Below are 25,239 nucleotides of genomic sequence, written 5' to 3'. Positions count from 1 at the left end.
TCCACAAGCGTAAGCAACATTTCTATATAAGCATCCCTGTTTTTAAACACGAAGGCTTCGAGAGCTTACATGAATAATTCAGTACTCGAGGCGGTACGACGTCAGATCGATACGCGGCGATCGTGCCCAAGCGATTCGATCATATCTGCGCGTACTTGTTAGATAGTTTCTGAAACGCGTACCGTTTCGCCGATCTCGCGGAATTCACGTTAAATAAGATGTTACGACGACAGAACCGGCGCGGATACCGTCGTGGTAAGCCACTGAGTGACGGACGAGAGAACGAAAATGCATGTCCTCGACGGCCTCCCAGATAGAACATCAAACCGTAATAAGATCAAGATGACAGGTACATTTAAAAGAGAAGTTTAATTTTAGGATATGAATATTGAAATGTTGTTTTTCTGTCTCCGTTTCTTGAAATTCGCGGCAAAAAGATTTCTTATCTCAAGTGAAACATTTTCTTCAATTATAATTTATTAATTCGAAGAAATAATTATTTGTAACCATAATTTTTTCGCTCCAATGAAATATCTTGATCAAGATAATATTTCATTGAGACAAAAAAATTATTATTACAAGTATTATTTTTTTAATCAATAAATTATAATTCAAGAAAATGTAATTACTTCAGACAAAAAGTTTTTCTTTTTCGTCATATACTTAAAAATGTTTTAATTTTAAATGATATTTAAATTTAAAATAAAGTTAAAATCTCTAACAGCTCTAAACGTTTTAGTATTTTAAATCTAAGCACCGTTTAATACTAAAACATTTTAAAGTATGCAAAAAACAGAAAAAATATTATATAACATTTTAATACTTTAAAATTAAACACTTTTTTTTAGTATAAAAGTTATTCTAGGAAAAATCATTATGATCTTATTTACGCTCTTGACGATAATTTTGTAATAAATTTTTCAGCAGTAATTTTATTAAAATCATTTTTTAACTTAAAAAATTATTGCCATATTAAGAATTTATCATAATCTCATCATCAAAAGAGCGAAAAAAATCATAATAATTTTTTTGTAAAATAACTTCTGTTTGATGTCATCTTGATCTTATAAATTTATGTTTTTGTATTTTAATTGAGCTTTTTTTGACGAATTTGACTTGCGAACAATAGCCTGGACTAGCCAATCTCGTAGAAGACGATCACGAGCTGGACGTTTCGATTACATCGCGAGCTATTTACCGCGCCTCTTCGGGCATAAAGTCGATCGATCTTTGCGGAGCGTGCGGTAATTAAAAATACCCGGTACGGACAACGGGGATGCCGGCGACGGCGATAATTTAAAGGAGATTTTATTTTTAAGTCCAGCCATTTGCGGGCTCTAATAGACGGGAATGGGAATATCCCAGGAAGTTCCTACTACGTCCCGGAGAGATGTATTGACGTCGCGTCCATCCGACGCGTCGTTTTATTTTCGGACGCGCGTTTATTCTTTTTTCTTTCTTCTCTTTCTCTTTTCACGCACACTCTGCTGTGGTCGCTTTGTACTTTCAAACGGTCTTAGAAGCTATATTATCTCGATACGGTAATAATTAATCCACGATTTTCCCTTTATCTAATTTATTAATAGCTAGCATTTACTGCTATCTATTTAAAATTATCCAGACAATTATCTAGGGGAATAGCTTTCGTTTTATCTAAATTATTAGAAATAATATATTAACTTTCTCTTTATCTCAGACACAAAAGTGTTATCATATTCGAATTATCCAAGTTAACGTGAACGAAAATGAAGTATTGCCTTTAGTCTCAATCTTCAAGTTACCATTATTCTAACAAGATTTTTTTCAAGTGATAACAATAAATAAGTATATAGCAGTCTAATATAATAATTGCCCTAAAACTATAAGTTTGTTTTACAAAGCACTTTGCCAGTGTTTGCAATGTGAATTATATTATTTCTATTATTTTTTAATTTTACACTCTTAATTTGCGTGTTAATCCAAATAAAAAAACAGAAACATTTTTTTTTGTCAGCTAAAATTATTTGAAGATTTTTGTTTTTAAAAATAGAAATTTAAAAAAGAAATATACTGTTTTTATAAGTATTTTACTCTCAACGGCGATATTAACTTAAAATTATCCAGATAAAGCGATATATAATTTTATCTTTTACCTAGATATGTTCAAAATCAAACCACCTGTATTTTATCTGAGATGCACGTGTTTGTGTATCATTTATCTTATTACTATTCAGATAATGTTAAATTATTTAAACGCCACACTGTCAATAGTGCGTTGAATCTCACAAATACCAGGAATTCATACACAGAGAATTTTCTCTTAGAGTTTACCCTCAAAATCATGATTGTGGAACAACATGGACACGCATCGAAGAATTTTTACTATATTTTTAATAAAATTTAGTAAGTTTTTTGTTATGGCACTAGACACGCGTTATTTAAAATCCCATAAGCAAACGTTTGCGTATTTTTCAAGATGAAAAAAAGAAAGCTATGAAATCCTCTTTGGTTATTTTCTCAGGCGACACGTGTAGCTTCGTATTCAATGAATTTGTTGATAATATTCTTCTCAAATGAAAAACGGCTGATGTATACATATACAGACTTCGGAAGAAATTCGCTAGCTTAAATGAAGGGTGTTTGAGAAGATAGGAATAAGGCCTAGAGAGATTTGCGAAGTGAAATGACATGGGATTCAGAAGGAAATTGCGGGATGAGGTCAAAGCGAGAGAGAAAAACGCCTTTATGTGCTCGTTCTCTTGACATTGCCGTCGCTATTCCCGATTTATTTCTCTGAACTGTTTTCACTGCAAATACGATTGCTAGCGGCAAAACTCGTCAAAGGTATCTCTCGTTTAGTTGGCGTGTAAAATGATATGGCGAATGTCAAGTAGATTGCGGTTTCGCGCAATCGCATGTTCAAATCGTAACCCCACGATAATCAAATGCAAACTTCCTCTCTTTAACGTGCATCACTTTGATATAAAATGTCTGGTTGTTGATATAAAATGTCCAAATCTTGATTGAAGCAATTTTCTTTGCGGTTATACACGATGTGTAACCAGCGATAAAATAATGTGTTTTCATTACTGTGATAGAAGAAGGAGCAAACGTTAAAAAGGGAGAACGTTAACTCTTGAGTGTTACTGTGGTTGGATTTTCATTTAAAGTGTTAATTCAAGTTCTGTTATTAAAATTTTGACAGAAATGATTGAAATTTTTTAAAATTAATTTTATCTAATAATTTTATTTACGTTTAAAAAATATGCATAGGATTAATTTGCGTTAAAATAACACAAGATTTAATTAAAAAATAAGATTTTTTAACATTAAAATAGTGTTGATAAATAGTGTTGATAAATAGTTATTCTGACATCTTGCACCCTATCGATGCATCGATATTTCTTATGATAAAGTAAACACAAAAAAATGTAAAAAAAATTCTTAATTGCATAAATTTTCTCAGAATAATATTAGCCGCGGATACCGTAAGAATATTAAAACCCAAATAATTTTTTAACTTTGAATCATTCCGTAGATGTTAAATAGAAAGAATCGATTTTCCTCCCCCTCCCCTTTCTAAATAAACTTGTTGACAGTGAGGATTAATTATCGGCCAAAGAATGTCGTGTTTTGTTAGTCATGTTTTGCGGCAGCAACAAAGAAAAAGCGAGAACTTCAAATTTCCACGATGTCTATAAAGGATTAAAAAAAATTTTAAAGAACCACATTCCATGATTAAGAAAATAACGCGCGTACTTTGCTTCAACGATGCTATCGTTTGAGATAGTTTATATTAGAAGATTAAATAATTAAGCTGAAAATTTTTTTTAATAATTAAGCTCTAAATATTTTCTCACTTTTTTCGAAAATAAGGGAGATTATGGTTTTCAAAAAGAAAAAAAGAAGAAATGTGGAAAACATTGAAAACATTATACTTCTGCTACAGAATATATGTAAATGTACATTATTCAAACGTGCTCAAATATTCAAATCTTCTCCCTTCTTCTTCAAGCGTATTCGTAACGACGACATTGAGTGGACGCACCGCTGATATCTCTACCAGTGGTAACGAGCGTCGATTAATCAAGTTACATCCACATCATTTTCTCGTGTCTGGTCGCAAAGCGAACGTCATTCGAAAAAAGGTGTTCAATTTTAAGATATTAAAATGTTTTATTTTTGTTCCTGTTTTTTAAATACCTAAAAGTGTTTTAACTCTCTTTCGTGTTTGGTAAGGCAAGTCCTAATCCTTCAAAAATTAATTTCTTTCACACAAATAAAATCAGCGACTTGTTTCCGGGCTAATTTCAAAGATGAAAGATACGACTTTTCACAAAAAGTTATACTTGTGAACTTCACCTCTTGATCTGCATACTAATAAAATAAGATAAAAGTGCAAAGTGTATAAGTGTGTCACAGAAATTAAGATAACAAATTCTTTCTGAGCTTATTTTGAAAAGTGAAAAATTGAAAATGGGGAAACAAAATGAATTTTTCTTGTTCACCATTTTAAATTTTAAAATTTTCATTAGAAATTCATAATCAGCGATTCGAAAAACTTTTCGAATCAAGACGTGAATTGGAATTGCAAATTATTCCTAGAAAAAAGTCAGGCACGATAAGATTAAAGACGGTGTTTAGATTTAAAACATTAAAGCTTTCGAGGCCGTTAAAGATGTTTCAGCTTTAAACGCTTTAGTGTTTCACACACCGCTTGAAACTGAAATATTTTTAAAACACTTTAAACGAAGACGGAAATAAAACGTCTAAAGGCACTTAAAATCAAGCACTTATTTTTTTAGCGTTCTCGCTGGCGTGCACCGCTCACGTCATACAGATAATTGTCATCGTTGCGTCTGCAATTCCACAATTCCGTATTCTCCGCGCCGCCGATTCTCCTTCCGCGTATCGATCAAAGCGACCGCAATCGATTCAGTGCGAAGTCCATCGCATCGCATCGCATCGCTAAACCTTCGCGCGTAGAGACGCGTTTGCCAGGATCGATCGCGTACAAAATATAAAATAATCCCCGCGATGTGCCGGGGATTGTCCTGGGAACGAGGGGCGAGAGAGCCAGAGGGGGAGGAGGGGGTCGAGACTGGGGGTGTGTGTCGGGTCGGCCTCGAGATGCGTACACGCGCATGTACGCGCACCTATCGGTTATACCGCGGCCGCCGTACCGAATAGACACCATCGGCCCAGTGACCGACGCTACGACCGCGCGAGCGAGCGAGCGATTTCTCCACCGCGCCGTCCGTCGTCGCTCCAAGTGTGTCAGCTCTCACCCGCGGCTCCGCGTTACGCGCGTATCATTTATTCGCGCGGTGCAGCGGTGGATCGTCGCGATCGGTTGCGTCGGCGAACGCCCGCGACTTGTTGGACCTTTTTCGAGGCTCGCTCGCGCGCGACGCGTTGCGGGTTGTCACACGCCGCGACGCGCCGTCACACGACCGAGAGTTTTTTTTTTTAACCCCCTCGCCCGTTCGCCGTTCGTTTCCGCTTCCCTTTCTCGTTTGATAGAAAAAACGGTTTGACCGGTTCTTTCATCGCGGAAAAAAAAATTATATACATATGTACTGTGTTCCGCGAAATTCCGTTGGCATAGCTTTGTGACGATTGATTTGCCAAATACAATACGCGGTCTGTTCTCCCTCTGTTCGGGAGTTGAAACGGGAAGAGATCGGAGAGGTCGACTGTCGTTGATGAAAACTTTCGGACAGACGTTTTTTTCATTAAAAAAAAAAAGAAGGAAAAAAGCGACTCTTTCGACATTTGGGAGATATCGTGGCGCTTGCAGGTTTCACTCGCAATCTGATTGATGTTCGAGTGCGTGTCGATAAAGATGCCTCGTGTGCGTTGAAATTCCGGGTTTGAATTCGAATGTTAACCAAAGAGCGAAAAGAGCCCGCTCTCTTTCGCGTGCAATGAGTTTTCGGTTACGATATATTTCCGCGGCAAATGCGTCTGATCGACCTGACGAACAGGCGCGTTGTAACGGGCAATATTTTATATACGATGAAATCTGCGGCGCAGTACGGCGGAAGTAATACCGTTGGCAACTGGCGAGGGAATTAAATTCTTTCCGTAGATAGCAACGCACGCTTTTCATATCTGACCTTTACTTTGCTTCGCGCAAAGCCACTTTTTAGCTCGAGTTTCGGAAGCTACAAGTTACGAGAGAGAAATTCCGTTTCTTCTCCAAAGCGTTCGCAACAGTTATTGCTGATAACAGAGCCTTTTCGTTAATATTTCGTTAATAATCATTACGGATGATCTCTTACGTTTGTTAACAACTACTAATAAATACAATCTAATAGATACAATAGATCTGGTAAGAGAATACTTGAATTGAATAGGGTTTACCCGATTTATTTCATTTTTTTCAACTCTTTTAAGAGATTTAAAAAATTAAGGGGGACTAATTGGGCGTTATTAAAAAAATAGAATTTTAGAAAACTGTAACAAAGTTTTTCAAAATACAGCTTTAAAACTATATTTAATAGATTTTAAAGCTGAATTGCATTGAATAAGGAATTTTTTTAAAAACTCCTTTTAGTAATGTTTTAAGAAAAATAACAATTGCTCAGTCGTAGAACAAAAGAAAAATAGAAAACAGAGTACCTGGAATATATTCAAATAGAATTTTTTAAAAATAAAATAAACTAAGCTTTATTCAGTCCAGGTACTACGAGTGAGAATTATCTTCTTTGTCACTATTTTTGTCTGTAACAGTTGTCTTTGACACTTATTGTCTGTAACTGCTGACGTCCGTCTCCTATTACCGATTACGACTCTTATCTCTCCACGTTTGATCGTTATGCACGTTTTACGATGTACTCCAAGTCAACTTCAGCAACAGCTATTTATAAATAATTTACGTAATTTATTTTAATTTTTATTGTGATGCTCGCACTCGATAACGTTCATAGTAATAAACAAATAAATGCATTGGAAAAATAAAATTTTTTCAAAAATTTATGTCCATTTCGTGCGCAATCAAATATTTTGAAATGCCCAAAGGAATAACAGCAATATAACATGGTAATAACATGTTGACGAGATTTGTTCATATTCTATAAAATTGAAAATTGAAAAAGTGCCAATAAAGCACATCTTTCAATTGTTTTCTGAAACACGCAGAAAAAATCAATATCAACAATCTCATATGTGTATAAGTAAGAATGTAAAATCTTTGTGTAATTATTTTAATGACCCAACATAATTATTTTCATATCTGTATTTTTAACAAAATCGTTCTTCCCGTTTCTTTCAGTGTATGAGACTTTGATTGTTGATTCCATACTAATTTTAATACTGTTGTTACTGGACACTCTTTTTTATGTATATGCTGCATTTTGTGACGCAATATTGGAAATAATAAACGCGACAACCATCGTGAGTCGTTAGTCTTGCGAGTAATAGGGCTGGGCATCGATACGATCATCGGCGCGGCAAGCGTAACAATGGCCGCGCCGCTAAATGTTTCATATTGTCGACCATCATTCACAAGCCAGCCGATATTCGATCTGTATCGGCTCTAACTCTCCACCGGTTGCCGTCGAATAACCAAAATTGATAATATCCATCAATTATTCGAATTCGACCGATACGTAAGCGACGAGTTGTCTCTCGATATAGATAGATGCTTTCTCCGCGAGTGCCATTGCACTCGCAAACTTTCGATATTCATTCGCAAATTAGATTCGAGTGATTCCTTTTCTTTTGTTTTTTTCGAACGAACCTGTATTCTTCTACGAGACTTATTTTCTCATTGCTCTAATTTCGAATGATGCTTTCGGATTCAAGATGCCGCGAGGTTTTCGCGCATTTCCGCAGACTTGAAGTCCGCGCGGCACACACGAGAATGAATTTGCGTTCCAATAATCAATGGCATTTTCAGTAGCCACTCTATATCAGGAGAGACTCTAAATATGCACTTGTTCGTATCTAGTTTATGACGAGCGTTTCGCGTATGCTCGTCCATTAACATAACCGCGAAAACCGTGGACTGCGCGATTCACTTTCGTCGGGTTACGCTGGCGCGCGCGGATCGTAACACGGTGGTTGGCAAATATCGTGAAATTTATATCTGCGAACCAATATTCTAATGACGCAGTCATTATTAAATTGGATTACGAACGTTTATTTAATAATTGAGCTCGCGTCCGAGTTATTATCAGTTCGTGATCATTTGCATCCGCAAATTTAACGCAAAATATTATTTTACGTTTGCGTTAATTCAAGAGAGACGAGTAGCATTTAAAAAAATATTATTTAAACGTTAGATCTAAGGAAAATATTATTTAAAGAGTTCCCCCAGTTTAATAAAGTGAAGGGAAGTTACGTAACTTTTTATTTATATATCTACACGGAGAGGACAATTTTGCTGAAATACATATGTAAAAATAATTGTATTGGACCATTAAGAGAATTATATTGGACGTTTAAATCAGAATTTCAAAACTTTTTACAATTATATTATCATGCATGAGTGTTCGACATAATTATTTTGATGGTCCAATACAAAAATATTTTTTCATCTGTATTTAGCAAAATTTGAATATAACAATACTGCAAATTAAAATTGATCTTTCCGCGTATTAACGCAGGAGTTTCTGACAGTGCTATCTTCAAAATAATAATTAATGAACAAAACTTAAGCAATAAGAATGATAATTTGTTACTTAAAATCTTTTCTTTATTAGTATTGGAAAATTTGTACATGACAATGTAGCAACAAGTTGTCACATGTTCAACGTCTTGTTTAAAGAGAATCCATGAATATTTTACACTTTTACACCAAAATAATACGGTAAAACTTTGCTTTTCTTATTTTCAAAATAATTTTTATGAATTTCATTCTTTCTTATGACATTTTCTTTAAAATTCTTATATTTCGTTTGCAATTAAATTACTTAAATCCTCTTTTTTATTAAGACACGATGCTATTTTTTAAAATTATTTATAGAAAACTATACAAAGTCACAAAAGTCAGTCTATAAATGAATCATGAAATTCGATCAAATTCCCATAGTATGTAAAAAGACCGGAGAAGCTCCTTAAGAAAAACTGGATTACCACGATTTTTTTATTTTTATTTCTGACATTTGCACGATAAATCTCGAGTTTGGCCGATCGGGCCTTAAGGTCGCGTCAGCTCAACAGTGCGTTTATCATTTCAATTGTCAGAAGGGATTTTGGCTTTTATAGAAGTTAAGCCCCCTCCCCCTCTGCCGCTCTGTGCGTTGAACCATAAAATTAGGGCATTCTGTCGCTATGAGCGACCAAAGAATCTCAAGTAGGAAATTCCCTTGCAGTCAAGCGCTCGCGGCTTTACGATGGGAATCGTGAATCGTCGGTGAAACCGGATGCCACGGTTAAAACCTTCCGTTTGCGCGCGATAGTCGACGCTCGATAATCGGCGACAATTTTCCCGGATTGGCCCTTTTCGCACGCAGAAACGACGGCGCGGCGCGGCGGCGGTCACGCACGATAACGCCGCCGACGAACGAAACCGCCACGAACGAAGATAAGTGCTAAGGGACGTTCACGTCGATTTTATTGCCGGGGACGATGTGCAGCAAGTGCAGTGAATGCTGCCAAGGATCTAGGCACAGTGTGGACGCTAGCCCCACGCCAGGCTCCGATTCCGATGCCTCAGGTAACTGATTGTAGCTGATTTCTAAGGAGGGAAAAACTCGAAACTCGCCGATCTCGCCATTTTTCACTTTTCCTTTTTTCCACTTTTTTTCTTTCGATCTCTCTGGTCTTGCTAGCTCCCATAGCCGAACTCTGTCCGTTATCTCTATCAATACCTCTAGTTGCATTAACGTAATAGGAAGTACGATATGAGCTCGTGTTATGGACTACTCTTGGTGTGGCTATTTTTACATTCGTGGCAATACGATTGATTTCATTGCTGCAGTATGTTAGATAAGAGCTGATTTCATGTGATCTAGATGTATGCATCACATTCGTTTCGACTGCTATAACTGATTGCCAGTATGCAATAATGACTGCTATTCATTTTAATTACTCCTCTCTTACCCCTGTTCTTGCTAATGCCAGCTGTCAGACTTAGTACTGCTTGCACAATGTTTCTAATTTTAACCAACATTAATCAAGTTTGTGTGCGATTAGTTGGAAATTTTTTTCTTTATACTAAACGACAAAAAGTTATTTATTCTATTACCTTTAAGATAAAGAAATGTTTCAAAGAAACCGGATTAATCAAACAGAATTTATTACTGTTTAGCGCAACGAGATAAATATTCGTTTACGTAATTCTCTTATAATTTTCGAATATTTGTGAAACACCTTTTAAAACGTGTTTTTTTTGTTAAAAATTCCATTTAACAAAGTTTGTAAAAAATAAAATAAAATTTTGAAAACTCTATTTAATAGAGTTTCATAAGAATAAAAATAATTAAGGAGGCCTTATTCAGCTTGGATTATCAACGCGCAAGAAACGCAATTTATCACGAATCCCACAAACGATCTAAATACTTTCATCTCAGCAGGCATCTTTCATAAAAGTACATCGCTCATCAACGATAACGGGACGCGACGAACTTTTAAATAACATTCCTCCGAAAAAAAGTCAATTAAAGTCCAAGCTGGTGAAACAAGTTGCGACTTTTGAATCAGATTTACCTCGTCCTATAAATTTTCTTTCCGCCCCTTTGTTCGATTTCTCCGTTCCTTTGCTTGCTCCTCGCACTTTTGTGGATAACGTCGACGAGCCTTGATCTTCATCGTATTTTTCCGTGTTGAATTCCGTTTGCCCAGTCGGAGTTTATTTCTAGCGTTCTTTTGATAAACCAGACGCCGCGAAACTTAAAGTTCTAACGTATTCGTTTACCATTCGCTCACGTAATCAAGCTTTTCGCAAGCAAGTCTAGCATAATATAAAAAAAAAGTTTCGACTGCGCGGTGTGGGAATTTAGCACTTTTTTCATTTTGTTTCGCGATATTAATTTATTTGCGATATTAATATTACCTCCAAACTATCATCGAATATAAAATTAGTATTTTTGCAAATTTTGGCAAGAAATTAATTTTTAAAGTAATTTTGATTTTCCCAAAGTTTGATTTTTGAGCACACAAAGCTAATACATCTACGTTTTATTCAAATTCATTGTTTTCGTCAGTAATGCAAGTACCTTTATTTCATTTTTACTTCAGCTAAAGGTAAAAATGTTTCCTGAGACAATTACAGATATCTTCTCGTGGCAAACATCGAGCTAATAGAATGAGAACACAGAGAGCACTTCTAATTCCAATAACGATATTTTATTATAGGAAAGTAATGGGAACTTTCGCAAAGTTAGATTAACGACACCTAAGTGTAATAAAAACGCGAAGATTCTTCCATGACCTTACTCTACTTTGCTACATTTCTTCTTTTTCTTCGCGATACATTCGCGCATGGTTTTCGCTTCCTACCCGCAACTTTCTTCTTCCTGCGCTAGATCCGTGTTTCAGACTCTATTCAAGTTAGCGACCATCGAATCGAGACCACCGAATTACATACAACTCTCAACGGAAAGTGACGAGAATATTTTCTCTCTCATATTTCCCTCATAGAAAATTAATCATTATAAAATTAATCATTATTAATCATTATAAATCTAAACAAGATCTACTTAATTAAATTTATTTTCTAAAAACTTTAACTTATCTATTCGAGAAAGTTTTTAAAAGAATAAAATAATAAATTAAGTGGGCCATATTCATTCCCGAGTTCATTTCTATATCATGTAATTTTAAAGATAAGCTTTCGTGTAGAAACGAACGTCAGCTTGACCTAAAAGTGACAACTTACATCAATACACATATCATATGATATAGGTGATGTATATTGATATATATATATATATATATATATATATATATATATATATATATAGGGTGAGTCTAAAAAATGTACGTTTTCCTCGAAAATGTTTAGGAGAAAGCTATCTACTAACATGACTGTACGATAAATAGCAAGCATGATAATTAGAAAAATTACATTATGCACAAAAATTACGTAATTTCATAAAAAGATTAAGGTACTTTTAAATCTTATGGTCACTTCCACGTAGAAAAAAGAATACGTCCCTGCAAGATGTCTCTCTACTTACATATTCTACAATTTTGATAATAAATGTCTTCTCCTTATCTCTGACCATTTTCCAGAAAAACGTGAACTTTTTATCAGGCTCACCCTGTATATATCAATATACATCGCCCATATTACATGACGTATGCGATAGCGATAATATAACTAAACTTCTCTACGTAACATTCAATATTGGCTCTCGCATATTTTCGCGAGTGATATTTTCAAGTAGATATATATCGAATATCGAGATTTAGATTCTCTCGCAGATATATTTTATCGTTTCTCTACGCCTTTTTCCCTCCGTTCAATCCGTTTTCTCTCATACGTTCCTTTCCTCCAACGAGTTTTACTCGCCGTCCTATTACGGCGCCGGCTATTTCTCGATGTACACAAACTCTCCTTTGTACGATGGATAGGAAGTATTCACGGAGCGTCGCTGAAATATGAGTATTTCAAGATGTATACCGTCGACTTTTCGCTCCCTTGCGACCTCTTTGTCAAAGATTTTACACTGCCTAAACTTGTGAATAAACGTTCGCGCGTATAAACCTAAACCGAAAGGATGAGAGAAGCAACACGAGAGTCAGCTGATAAGTAAAAATCAACTCCAAAACTTTATACATATATACGTAAAGTTATATAATCGACACTCTTCTGAACGAGATTATAAAATTAAGTACTATCTCTTCGTTATAATTTTAATGCTTTTAAATCAATGTTAAGTTACTTAAGGAGGTAGGATCGAAAAATTAAACGCTTTGATCTGCTTAAAAATTATAGAAAATATTATTTAAAGTGAAAGTAATATTAAAGTAAAAATAATATTGAAATTTCAAATCGATTGACCGTGTAGTTTCTAAGAAAATAAAAGTTTAAGATAGTTTTATGCTATTTTACGGCAAATGCATCAAATACCGACTGAAATACCAAGTTACGTTATTTTTTAAAATGCTTCAGTATACATAAAAGTGACATGAATAGTTACAGTAAACTTTTTGGCAAATATCCTTGAAAACTTTATATCCATTTATACCACGTAGTTTTTTCTTATATAAATAAAAAGATGATAAAAGTGTGTTTATGAACTAAAGATGAAGTCAAGAAATATAATAGAAAATTTAGCAAAATGCTGTTAAGCAAAATGATTAAAAAAATGATGACAAAACTATTAATTAAAATTTAAACTATTGTAAGGCTTTAGGTATAGATAAGCATTGAAACGACGAGTGCTAGCTGTCTACAGTGACATTCGACATTTTTAATGCTAAACTAATTATAAGACTATACACAAACAGTATATAAAATTTTATTAAAGTTTACAAAAAACATTTTATTAATTTAATTTTACGCAGTTAAGAACCAACAGTAATCTTATGGAATTTAAATACTAAAAATCTCAACAATTGTTACGTGTTCTTAATAACATATAACAAGTCACTTTTTGTTGGAATTGTCTCAATTATACATATATAACCGGTTTATAGATTTTATTATTGCACGCGCATTACATATTTATTATACTAACTTACATATTTATTATACTACTTACTTAAATAATGTACTTAATTTATTTTTGCGTTATTTTAAGGATATGTTTTACATCTCATTATTACCAAAAATGTTTAAAATTTCAAAGACTGCTTTATTACGTTTGAGTAATTATATGAAATTGTAACCTGTATGAAATTTGAACATAATTTTTTTATTAATTTAAAAGTTATTTCTAATTTTTTGCTCCTATGTAAAATCGCGTTTTATACTACTTATTTGCAAATCTGATAAGAAAGTTGCAGTACGAATTAATTAAAATTTTTTTATATGTACTAATAAGCATTTGTACAAAAATTCACTTAGATTCACTTACTTGATTATTTACTATTTACCTTAAACCGCAGCAAAATAGAATCATTTTGCTCATTTTTGTTACACAAACTATTATAAACCTTTTTGTTTCCTTTTTTCTTTATAACTGATTTCAGGGCCAAAATTCGTGCACTCACAGCTAAATTTTTTGTCGTTTATTATGTAAGAAAAAAAAAGTACACAAGCCTAAGAAGCGTGCAGATTTTAAGTTTCAACAACTATATAGCTGGTAAATCCAAAACATCCCAATTGATGTTGGAATTTTATGAAGTTCGATCACGTCGTACATTGCGTCATGAGCGAGTGTTACGATTCCGAGACCGCAAGGTCAAGATAATCCGTCTAAAGAAGACAGTAATCAGGATTATTTCCTCGCCAAGGTTCAAACCCCGAGAGAGCGTTCGGGATTTAGACTCTTATCTCTGGGCGCCAGGTTTATTACTGAAACCTCTGAGTAATGGATGAGCGATGGCAAACGGAATTCCTCATTGCTCTCGCAATTCTTTTATCCAACTTTTCGTTTTTAAGTGGCTTTGCGCCTTTTTGCTTCAGAAAGTTGGTGACAATTCGAAGACAAGGTTTTCTCTGCATCTAACGATCTAACGATTCGCATCGATAATTTACGCGCGATATAGAGAATTCATCCGAATAGTCCACGTAATTTTCGTACGTGAATTTGACATAGTTTCGTATCCACTCGATCCTTCAATTGACGCGCAAACAACACGTATGCACAGTGTGTTTGCCGCGGCCGCCCCGTTCCCACACCGTTAATTTTCCATTCGAAAAATATCCGGTGGTTATCTATTGCGCACTCACTCATTCTCTCTCTCTCTCTCTCTCTCTCTCTCTCTCGTTAAAAGGGACGCAGTTACACGTTTCGCCAATTACGTGACGGCGGATCATCTGCAGCGCGAATCCACGAAAACACGCGTTGTATCGCAAAAAAGAAGAGAAAAAAAACATTTATTGTCGTTGCGATGACGATCGGTGACCGTGGTAATAAACGAGGATCGCCGCAATTTCTGTTCCCGGGTTCAGTGCCGTGATGAGCGGCTTCCCAATTTAAACCGCTCGCAGAATACCGTAAATTCCGTTTACTGTGCCAAACGCACTGTGAAAGAGTTCCGGATCCTTGGCTCGGGCTCGTAAACGGGGGTTGTGCACTTGAAAGGGAAGTAGCGAAGAAGCACGCGATGCTTCTTGGGTGCGCCGGGGATGCTCACCTTTTCGCTTTCTTTAATAACGACACGCTTTGATTCGCGTTTCTCGACGTGACTTTTCAAAACTCGAGAAAGCTTCGCTTTCCAGTACGTATTATACGTACTATGTGCACCATTTATTCGCAATTTGCTTTGATCAAGATATATGGTAATCCGGAATTCATATAATTGCTGTTTAGGGTTGAGAGGCAACCCGTTTACTTATAAATTAACTTCGTTACAATGTTAGAGTTATTTTTTTTCAGTATAAATATAACTTGACTTACGATTAATTACACACTTTTTTAGTAACTAGTTATATACTTTTTGGGTAACTAGTAACTAATTTAGTAGTCGCTTTAATAATCACGTTACATATTTCGAACTCATTTGCCAACACATGGTCTGCATTTAGCAAAAATGAAATAGTAAATCCTACTTTTTATGAGTTATTAGTATCTTCATTTAGAGTAGAACGAATCATTTCTGTGGCTTCAGCAGCGTTATATTTTTTAATACAAAACGAACAAAAGGCAGTGCGTCAAATGCTGCTTTTCAGATGTCCCCATCCATGTTCACTGCTATTTTCCTGTGACGTTATGTCATCTGTTTTGCAATTGAAAACTTGGAGATCTACACTTGCAAATCACTCGCAAATCACAAAAGGATGGGAAAATATTTAATTTTATAATAGAGTAATAGAACATTGAATATAAGGACACCGATTAATTGAAATATCTAATATCTTATCAGTATAAGAGATAACTATAGCGAAGTCAAAGAATTATAGAATCCTATTTTTTTTTACACAAAAAATATAAAATTATTTTAAAACGGTGTAATAACCGCTAAATATTGCCAATGTTAATTATTTATAAACTACATATTGTCGAAAAGGGAAAGAGAGGGAGATTAAACATTTCAAAAGATTGACTTTACGTTATCTCCAAATCGAGAACTTTCCCATAAAACTTAGATTAATTATCCCATTATCCTCCGATTCCCGTTAATAAACAAGGGTTAGCTCCGTTGTAAACGGCGTTAAAGACGAAGGGTGGCTTTGTTAATGAGCACCGATTCACTAACGAGTGCTTCCGAATAAAACGGGTCACGCGCTGTAAATCTAAATTCATATCTCCCACGTGGCTCAGAATACGGAAGCAGCTGTGGGTCCTTACAAATTCACTCAATCATGCATTCACATTATCAACTCGCACAGGCCAGTATACACGACACAGATACAACAATGTATTATGCATAATCGACATAAAATATGCTCGAACACGTGCGGTATAACATGCATACGTTATATTATAGTATGTATGGACAGAATAATCGTAATTAATAATGTGATATTGATATTTTAATTTTATCGATTTTATTACAAATACATGACAAATATTGTCATGCATAATGTACACTGTTTCATCAATTCAGTTGAACAAAAGTTCACTCGCCATAACTTGAAGCGCATCATCGTTTTTTAGAAATTGGTAGAGAATGGTTTCACTGAAATATATTTAAAATAATTTTTTGTTAGATCGTCAAAACACTGTAGGACGCTTAATAATTAGCAATACTGCAAAAAATTTTAATATTTTAATCAATCAATCAATCAGCTTGAGCTTTGTATAACATATAATTATTGTGACGGAACAACAACAAAATTATTTAGGTATGTGTTTCCAATTAAATTATTAAATACTTCAGCAAAATCATTCTTTTTATAGATAGTTTAAAAATTAAAGTAGAACGCTATACATTTTTATTGAAATTAAGAAATCTCATGTGGCAAAAGTTTCTTCATTTGATAAACATTATTTGTGCGAAGTGAATGCACTTAAAAAATGAGAAATTAAGTTGGTCAAATAAAATTTTTTTATTATTAAATGATATTTCTATCTTTAGATTGATTATTGCGTCATATAAGAAACATGTGGTCCATATAAATAAATTTGGTTCAATATAAATAAATAATCAACATAAAAATATGCAAAGTATAAAATTCATTCTACGAGAGTACCATTTGTGGTTTGCATCTAAAACCTCGTCAATTTAATTTAATATTATTATATAAAGGTTTGTACAATATTAATGTTTAATGTCTAATTAATATCTAATTAAAATATTAATTAATATCTAATTATATCTCATTCATAATTCTAGATTGCATAACGCTTCAAGAAACATCAAAATAATTATAAGAGAATTACAATTTCTGCAATAATTAGTCAAAAATTCAATAATAGCCAAAAGAATGATAAATAAATAAATTCTAAAAAATGTATATAAATAAATAGTAATTTTGAATTTTACATTAATTAATGATCTTGCATATTTTCGACAATAAGAATGGGATTGATGAAAATGTCAAATATGAAGATGAGCCCAATATCGAGTTACAGCGAATCTTTGTGTCTAGTAATAATCTTTGTGTGAATTTGTAGTATCTCTTCAGTTGCATGTTTATCGGTGTTGAAATACAGTCCTTAACCAAAGTCGGAATATCTAATATCATAAATTAAATTGCTAAATATTATAATAAATCAGATGCTAGCAAACATCTTAAAAAATGTAAAGAATTTATTACGAAATCAGCCCTTTTATTTTTATACTTTCATGTTTTACTGTATAGAATTTGGAATATCATATTAACGAAATCAGAATGCTTTAATCAAGATTTGAAAGATTATAAATTGAACAATTCCAAACTTCAAAGTGGATAACTGAAATGCCAGAGAAATAGATAAAAACATGTAATCAAATATAAGTGAATATTTCACGTTGTATCAAAACTAAAATTTGTAACTTGTTTCATTGCGAAATATTTTAATATTACGTTATATTTGTAAATTTCATTAATCAAGTTTACTGTTTAAAGTTTAAATATTATTTAGCAGAAATGTGTAAAAAAATGATTTTAACAAATAAATCAAAATTAATATGACATTCGAGTTTAATTTGTCCAAAAATATTCAAACTCTTTCTTTATATACATATCTTTATATATATAAAGAAAATTCAATTAATACAATACTTTATTTTTCTGTAAGTGCTAAACTAGTCATACATATCACGTAATTTATACACATAATTAATGTAATATGTATTGCTTCACAATTCAAAGAAATCTTTTGTTTTTATTTTTATGTAAAGGCTATACATAGCATATCATCAATTTTTATTTAATTGTAATTATTAAGGAGAAATCATGAAAATTGGGATATAATATTGGGATGTGAGATATCTACGCGTACAAGTAATTACGTCAAAAACCATACGAGTAACTAATAGAATTGATAGCGGACAACCTGAATTTTGAACTCCAAGAATCTATGAATTATTTTAAAATAAAATACTACCATATAATAATACTATAGACCTTTATATTTTTCTCTCCTTTCCGAAAAATTTTCCGAAACTTTGTATTATCCTAAAAAAATCCCCGTGATAATAACTAAATTTGAATGAAAATTTCCCAATTTGGGAACTCATCTATGGACAATGACATGCTGGGTTTGGGATATGCGCGAGGCGTGTACGCATGTTCGATACGACGTTCGATTTACACCTTGTCACGTGTGGACGTGCACTTTTTATATAAATACATGCACACGTGTCTATGCGCGCGTACGCGAAACCCGCCTCGGTTCGATTTCGCTCTTTGGTATCCTAGTTTGTCATACATTGACATGCGCTTCGCATAAATATCCGAGTGACGCGCGTAAATATCAGAATGAAAAAAAAAAAAAAAAAAAAACGCACTGCCACACCGCGGTGAACGCTCGGTCGATTTTCGTACGATTATGCATGCGCGACAGCAGCTTTCTACATGGAAATGCAAGTATACCACCGAATTCACGTATGTTCAGGAGGTAAAGCGTGAAAAATATTTCAACTTATAACTTTATTATGTATACAAGATGATTCTGGTAATTGAGTTTGGTTATAATTCTTTTCTAAATCAAAATGGAAAAAAAATGTTAGAGGAAAATGTTTTATTTGTTTAATATGACTGTTTTGGGATATTTTTTGGGGATATTTTTTTAAACAATACGTTAATGTGCATTTGCAATTGTATGCGTAGGTTTTTTATATTTTTCACATTGGCAAATTACTTGCTAATTTATATTGAAACTAGCTGTTGTAATTTATGTTTTAAAAATATTTTTGAAAATAAATTCTTGCAAATGCACGTTATCTTTAAAATATAAAAAAATGCTATACATGTTTTTCACGTGATGGTATTGTATTATTACAAAACATAATACAGGAAAAAATAAATGATAACGGAAAATAAGATTTAAAAGAATAGTAATAAGCTGCGATAGCATGCGTCGATCTTTCCAATTGGACTTTTTATCGTCGTGCCGAGTTGCCAGAACAACTGATCGAAATAATCGAAAGAGATGGACTTGCAATTGCGTTTTCTTACGTGCCCGAAACTTGGCTCGGAAGGTATTGGATGTTCGAATGGCGGGTTTCCATTCTATAGGCCTGTGCAATATCCGTAACTTTTCGAAATTTGAACTTTAGTCTTCTCTCTCTCTCTCTCTCTCTGCGCAGAACTTCTCGATACTTGTTACCAAAGTTTCTGAACTCTCAAACAGGGGCGTTACCACTAATAATTGCAAATTTGCTGGAAACCAATATGTGCCTTTCAGATGGAAACAATTCATTGCTATGGAAATTTGATCTATACATAACTTACGTTTACAAAGCCAGAATAATCACTTTGAAAACGTGGAGAAGATAATATTTATTAATACATAAGGATGCTATGCAGAAAATGAGATAGGAAGTAATTCAATTGTTATCGCAAATTCCGACAATAATGGCAATAAACCACTTTGGAATAATTAGACAACATTAGATAACAGTTGAACAAATCATTTATCTTTATTGTCTTGCCGTTAACGCTAAGCTGTCTACAATATTCTTTCCTGCTATATAGTAAAATATTGTTGCTAATTGTTGCCTTCTCCATTTGTTTACAGAGGAAGAGTGGAATCCAGATGGCAAGGGTCGGCAGTCCAATGATACCGGTGAGTAATAATTTCTTATTTCATTCACGAATTCTTGATAAATGAACTTCTTCAACTGCTCTTCGTCATTTTTCCCGATAGCTGTCTACTATTAATTTAATTTATTCCGAGATTGATCGAATCGCAACTTCTAGACTATTCATTCTCTCAATCAAAGGAGAGTTTATATTTTAACTGTAATATTTTTTTAATACATTGATACAGAATATTTCAAATTTACTGAAAATTTCGTTGATTAATTTCAAGAAAACTTTCTTGTGTAAAGTATCAGTTCAGCATACAGAAAGAATTTTTTCTTAGAAGAAAAAAACATACGAAGAATTCAATTCTAGTCTTTTACTTTTATAAACTGTTGTTTAATATAATACATAAAAATATACTTTATCACTCACAATCAGTACTTATTAATTTATTTTATAGTTAATTTCTTTTTTACGAGACCGTGTCTGAATTCTGCCATTATTGCCTACTCTACCAGTTTTAGAACTCAATTTCTAAGACGCTCTTTTCGGATTATGTTGCAAAAACATTAATTATTACAAAATACGAAACAGTATTATAGAAACTGCTACACCATCTGATGGAAGACACTTTCTAATTTGTATTCATTTTTAAAATTTTATTTTTAGTATTTGTTTAAAAAATATTATCCAAAAATAAAATGGTATGCCAGTATTGATGATTTTTCCCTAATAAATCGGAAAAAAATTACATAAAATACTTCAAAATATTATATTGATCTACTACTATGATTTTGAGGATAAATTCTATAAGAAAATTCTCTTCGTGTGTAGGAACGTTTGATAAAAATAATTTTCGCTCATTTATCGCTAAAGGGTTTATTTTAATCTAACTTGACAGAATCCGTGTTCAATGGAAAATAACATTATTTTATAGAAAACGGATATTTTTCAAGTTAATGTTGCATATTTTAATGAAATCTCTATATTCATTTCTACGATGATTTCTAATTCAAAATATAGACAAGAAGTAAATGATATTTTGAGGCGTGCCCCGTATAAAAATCCGAATGAACGACAATCAATAATTATCCTAACAAGAACGTGGAAAATTCACCGTCATCTTTTTGCGTACCGAAGTGACTGCACTTGTCGCGAATAGAGGTGCTCATTACCGTCTCATGAGATCGACTGTTCCACGAAGGGATTATCCAGATTGCATTGCCTGCAATCGCCTTTGGCTCTTGTTCCTTTCTCCCGTCCTCCCCCTCCCTCGCTCTCGCTATCTCCTTGGCCTTTAGATGTATTACGAGCTTAACTTAACCCTTGGAATTAGCGAGGTCTGAGTCAGGTTTCCTCAGTTCAAGTTTCACTCTCTCTCTCTCTCTCCTTCGTTTATTCCCTGAAGTGACTATGTCTCTCCCCCACTAACCCTCCCGTTCGTATCGCGTGAAAATTGATACGCCGAGTATCTCGAGTATAACATTCTGTCGTTATCATCACATTTTTGTCACGATTCCTGCTGCGACTGCAGACTCGCGACACAAAGTGAGAGTACTCTCCAAGTTACGCCGAGTACTTTTACACGGAAAGAACTATTTTACTACAGTATCTGGAAAATTTTAATTAGATTGCAGATTAAAAAATAATTTTATGTCTGACTATCAAAATAATTACGTAAGACACCCAAACATGATAATGTTGCTGCAAACAGTCTTAACATTTCAGCAATTAAGTTAAATATCCGATAAAATTTCTCAAATGGTTCAACATAATTATTTTCAGGTCTGTATTTCAACAAAATTGTTCTTTCTGTGTACCTGGTAACTATAACGGATGCAGAACATCGGTGCATGTATAATCAGAGTTATTCATTGGTGAAAAATATTGCTAAATAACCTTTATTTTATCTTTTTTGCCTAAATAGAAATTGCTCCATCATATAATTACGTTTTCACGTGTTTACACGTGTATTTGTACGTTTTAATCTGATACCAACGAGAAACGACGTAACAATAAAATCAGAGGTAAAATCAAAAGGAAGCAGAGAGGAATCCAATTATTCGATTTAATTGAACACGAGAGATAAAAAAAAATGTTTTGACGCAAATAACTTTAAGAACGACAAAGTTTGATTGAAAAGAAACAAGCCAAACGCACGCGTTTTCGCGACTGTTCCATCTATTCCACGAGAAAATTATACAAGGGACAAACAGAAAATAATTTCAGACCACGATTCTGAAAGGATCACTGCACCAGTCAATAAACAAATAAAACATTGAACCAGTTAATGAACATATAAATGAAATTTTAATATAATTACATTTTTTAATAAAAAATGTTACTTTAATAAAATCTTTATGAAAATTAGATCATAAAAAATACAATTAATTCGCAATTTATTATTTTAAAGTCTTATTATTTTTATTCTTTTCTGAAATAGTCATTCACTGGTGATTATTCATAAACTGACGCAGTGACCCTATCCTGAGAAACGAAAGGAAAATTTGAAGCATGAAAGGACGTAGCATACGCTTTGTCACGGATTTATCCCTCCCTCTCCGCTTCTTTATGCGAACAAAATGTATTTGTTACCGAGATGCATCAATAATGTTTCGTAACATTCGCGTATGATGCATTTCATACGTGTTTAATATGTACTTCATACAATGCATATCCGCGCGCGCGTACGGTAATTCTATAACAAATTAGTCCTTGGAAAAGTTTATTGCGTTAAGTTGATGATACAAATATTTCTTAATTACTTTGCGTCACTGAATACAGCCGCACAGTTATTTTCACTTATGCACGGTGATTTATTTTAATCTTAACGATTAAATATCTAAAAATCATCGGATTGTAGAAAGAAATGTTTCAAACAAGAGTTGAGTTTCGAAGGAGACAAATAATGGTAAAATCAATTTTCTCGGAAAAATCGATTTTTCAAGATCTTAAGAAAATTATCCCATTTTTGTTGTTAGTAGAAATACATGGTTTTTTTTACACAATACGATTCTTTTAATTATTCTTCGTATAAAAGTATTAAAGCCGTTAAAAAATTAATAGTTTACGAGACATTTTACATTTTATGTCAACCGGAATAAAGATTAAAATTAAAATAAAATATCCTGTATATAGTTTAACGTCGCTCATTAGAGAAGATTTAATAACAAATATTAAATATTTAACATAAACGTTTGGTGATAGGAAATCAACCGTGCAGGATGGAAATCCTATCTGACTAAAAGATTGCGGGCGTAATTCGAGAATGACTTCGATATAGGGAACGGGATAAGCGACAGAGCGACAGAATAATGGGCTAAGTGAAGCCAAGGGGGGTGGAAATAAAGATCCTTCAGCTAGGGATGAAAGTCTCTCTCTCTCTCTCTCTGTCTCTCCTTTTGCTCCTCTTTTCAAGACGTTTTTTTCTCCAGCGTTACTCGGGAGATCTCTCCTGAAATTTATACTTTTCACGGAACTTCCCCTTTTACGGCAACCCCTCGAGGATTATTCCACGACGAACCCGGGATAATTCTCGCGGGGTAAACTCCGTGGATAACCCATCGGCGTGCGGTGCGGCGGCGTGTACCGGCTCTCTCGACGCGCGGAAACTCCTCGCTTCCGTCGGAGCCGGCGCCGCGCCGCGCCGCCGAGATGGCGTGCGGAGTCCGACGGCGCGGCGTGTCGACGTCTCGCCACACCCTGCGCTGTCTGTTTCTACTGGCGAAACGTTGCCGAGAAACGTGCGCTGCGCGAGCGCGCATCTGCAAATCGCGAGATCGTTCTCCGTTTTTTTTTTGTTTTTTTTTCCGTAAAAAAAGCACAAAATTTGACAAAAATGTTTCGTTTTGTTATTTTCTTTTCACGCCGTGCAATCGCTGGGTGGAGAAAGTAGAACGTATATAGTCAGACGTGTGCGGCGAAGCTATTAAACGCCGTTATCCGCCTTACGGAAATTGCCGTGATAAAATTGAAGATAATGTATGTTATTGCAAAAGAACGACGTTACGTTAATCTTCGTGAAACGATATACTATAGTACTCTTCTAAAAATCTTATAGACTGAGGAATCACTGGAAAATTGCGCAAGTTCAATTTTCACTGTATAGAAATGAATTTTCACTTTATAAGAGTAAAGTTTTACTTTTATTAGAGTAACGAATTATTCAAAAATTGTACAAGTTTAATTTGAACTCGTAGAATAATTTTCACTCTACGAAATTTAGAGAGTAATATTTAAAAAAGATTTCAGTAAAGTTTTTACCGTAAGAAGTAAACAGAAGAGAATGGAAATATAGAACTATTTAAATTATCAGGAAATATTTAAATTATCAGGAGAATAATATATTTAAAATAAGCTTTTAAACAGTTTTACAATTTTTTTGAAACGTTTGATTAATTTTCAGAATTATTGTGACTAACGTATTGTCGTTATTAAACATGCAATTATTGAACGACACAGTTTTCCGTTTTTACAGAGGATATAACTTCCGCAAATGGGACAGCGTTTAATTGCATCGCCACGTCTGGCTGCATGCGTTTCATTTTCCCTGAATATAAAATTTTATAAATGGAGCGCTTCATTTGCTACTATTGTTAATTTTTTAAGATAAACAGAAGGGACGCGATGGCCGATACGCCAAAAAGTTTTATTTCGTAATCTTCTCAAAACAAAAAATCAACGAATCCTTTAAATAATACCTTGCGTCAGTAATTTTCCCAAAACGGATATTACGCAGCAGAGAAGAGATTTAATCACTGCAGAGATACGATAAAAAATAGAGTTATACGCATATAACTCCAATTAAAACGGTGTAATGCTCGCTACCTTTTTGCTGCAAAATCGATTGAATAATACTACACGAAACTCATTTACCGCCAAGCCATAGCACAATTCAACTGTAATTCGCATAACGCCAAATTCACAATAACGATCGACACGGAATTTAACTTTCTCATCGACAATAGTATTAAAGTTTACACGATTGTTCGATAAATACTGAGTGCGCAACTTTAGTCGATATTTACAAAATTAAAAATAATAAAAGTGAATGGAATTAATGGAAGAATTATAAGAATTAA

The 25,239-nt window shown here is 33.8% G+C and overlaps 2 protein-coding genes across 2 annotated transcripts in view; both read left to right on the top strand.

Moving 5' to 3' along the window:
• LOC105204570 overlaps positions 1-9,558 on the top strand; it is a 29,766-nt gene extending 20,208 nt beyond the window's left edge. The window contains exon 2 of the mRNA XM_026132064.2: positions 9,300-9,558. Coding sequence (XP_025987849.2) covers positions 9,300-9,333 — 34 coding nt within the window. The 3' untranslated portion in view covers positions 9,334-9,558. The remainder of the gene's footprint in view (positions 1-9,299) is intronic.
• LOC105204572 overlaps positions 1-25,239 on the top strand; it is a 294,782-nt gene that overhangs the window by 104,631 nt on the left and 164,912 nt on the right. Inside the window, 1 exon segment of the mRNA XM_026132063.2 lies at positions 20,151-20,198. Within this exon segment, the coding sequence (XP_025987848.2) occupies positions 20,151-20,198 (48 nt within the window).

The sequence above is a fragment of the Solenopsis invicta genome, chromosome 3 (assembly GCF_016802725.1).
Source record: "Solenopsis invicta isolate M01_SB chromosome 3, UNIL_Sinv_3.0, whole genome shotgun sequence".
Classification (NCBI taxonomy): domain Eukaryota; kingdom Metazoa; phylum Arthropoda; class Insecta; order Hymenoptera; family Formicidae; genus Solenopsis; species Solenopsis invicta.
This window is presented reverse-complemented; position numbering and strand designations above follow the sequence as displayed.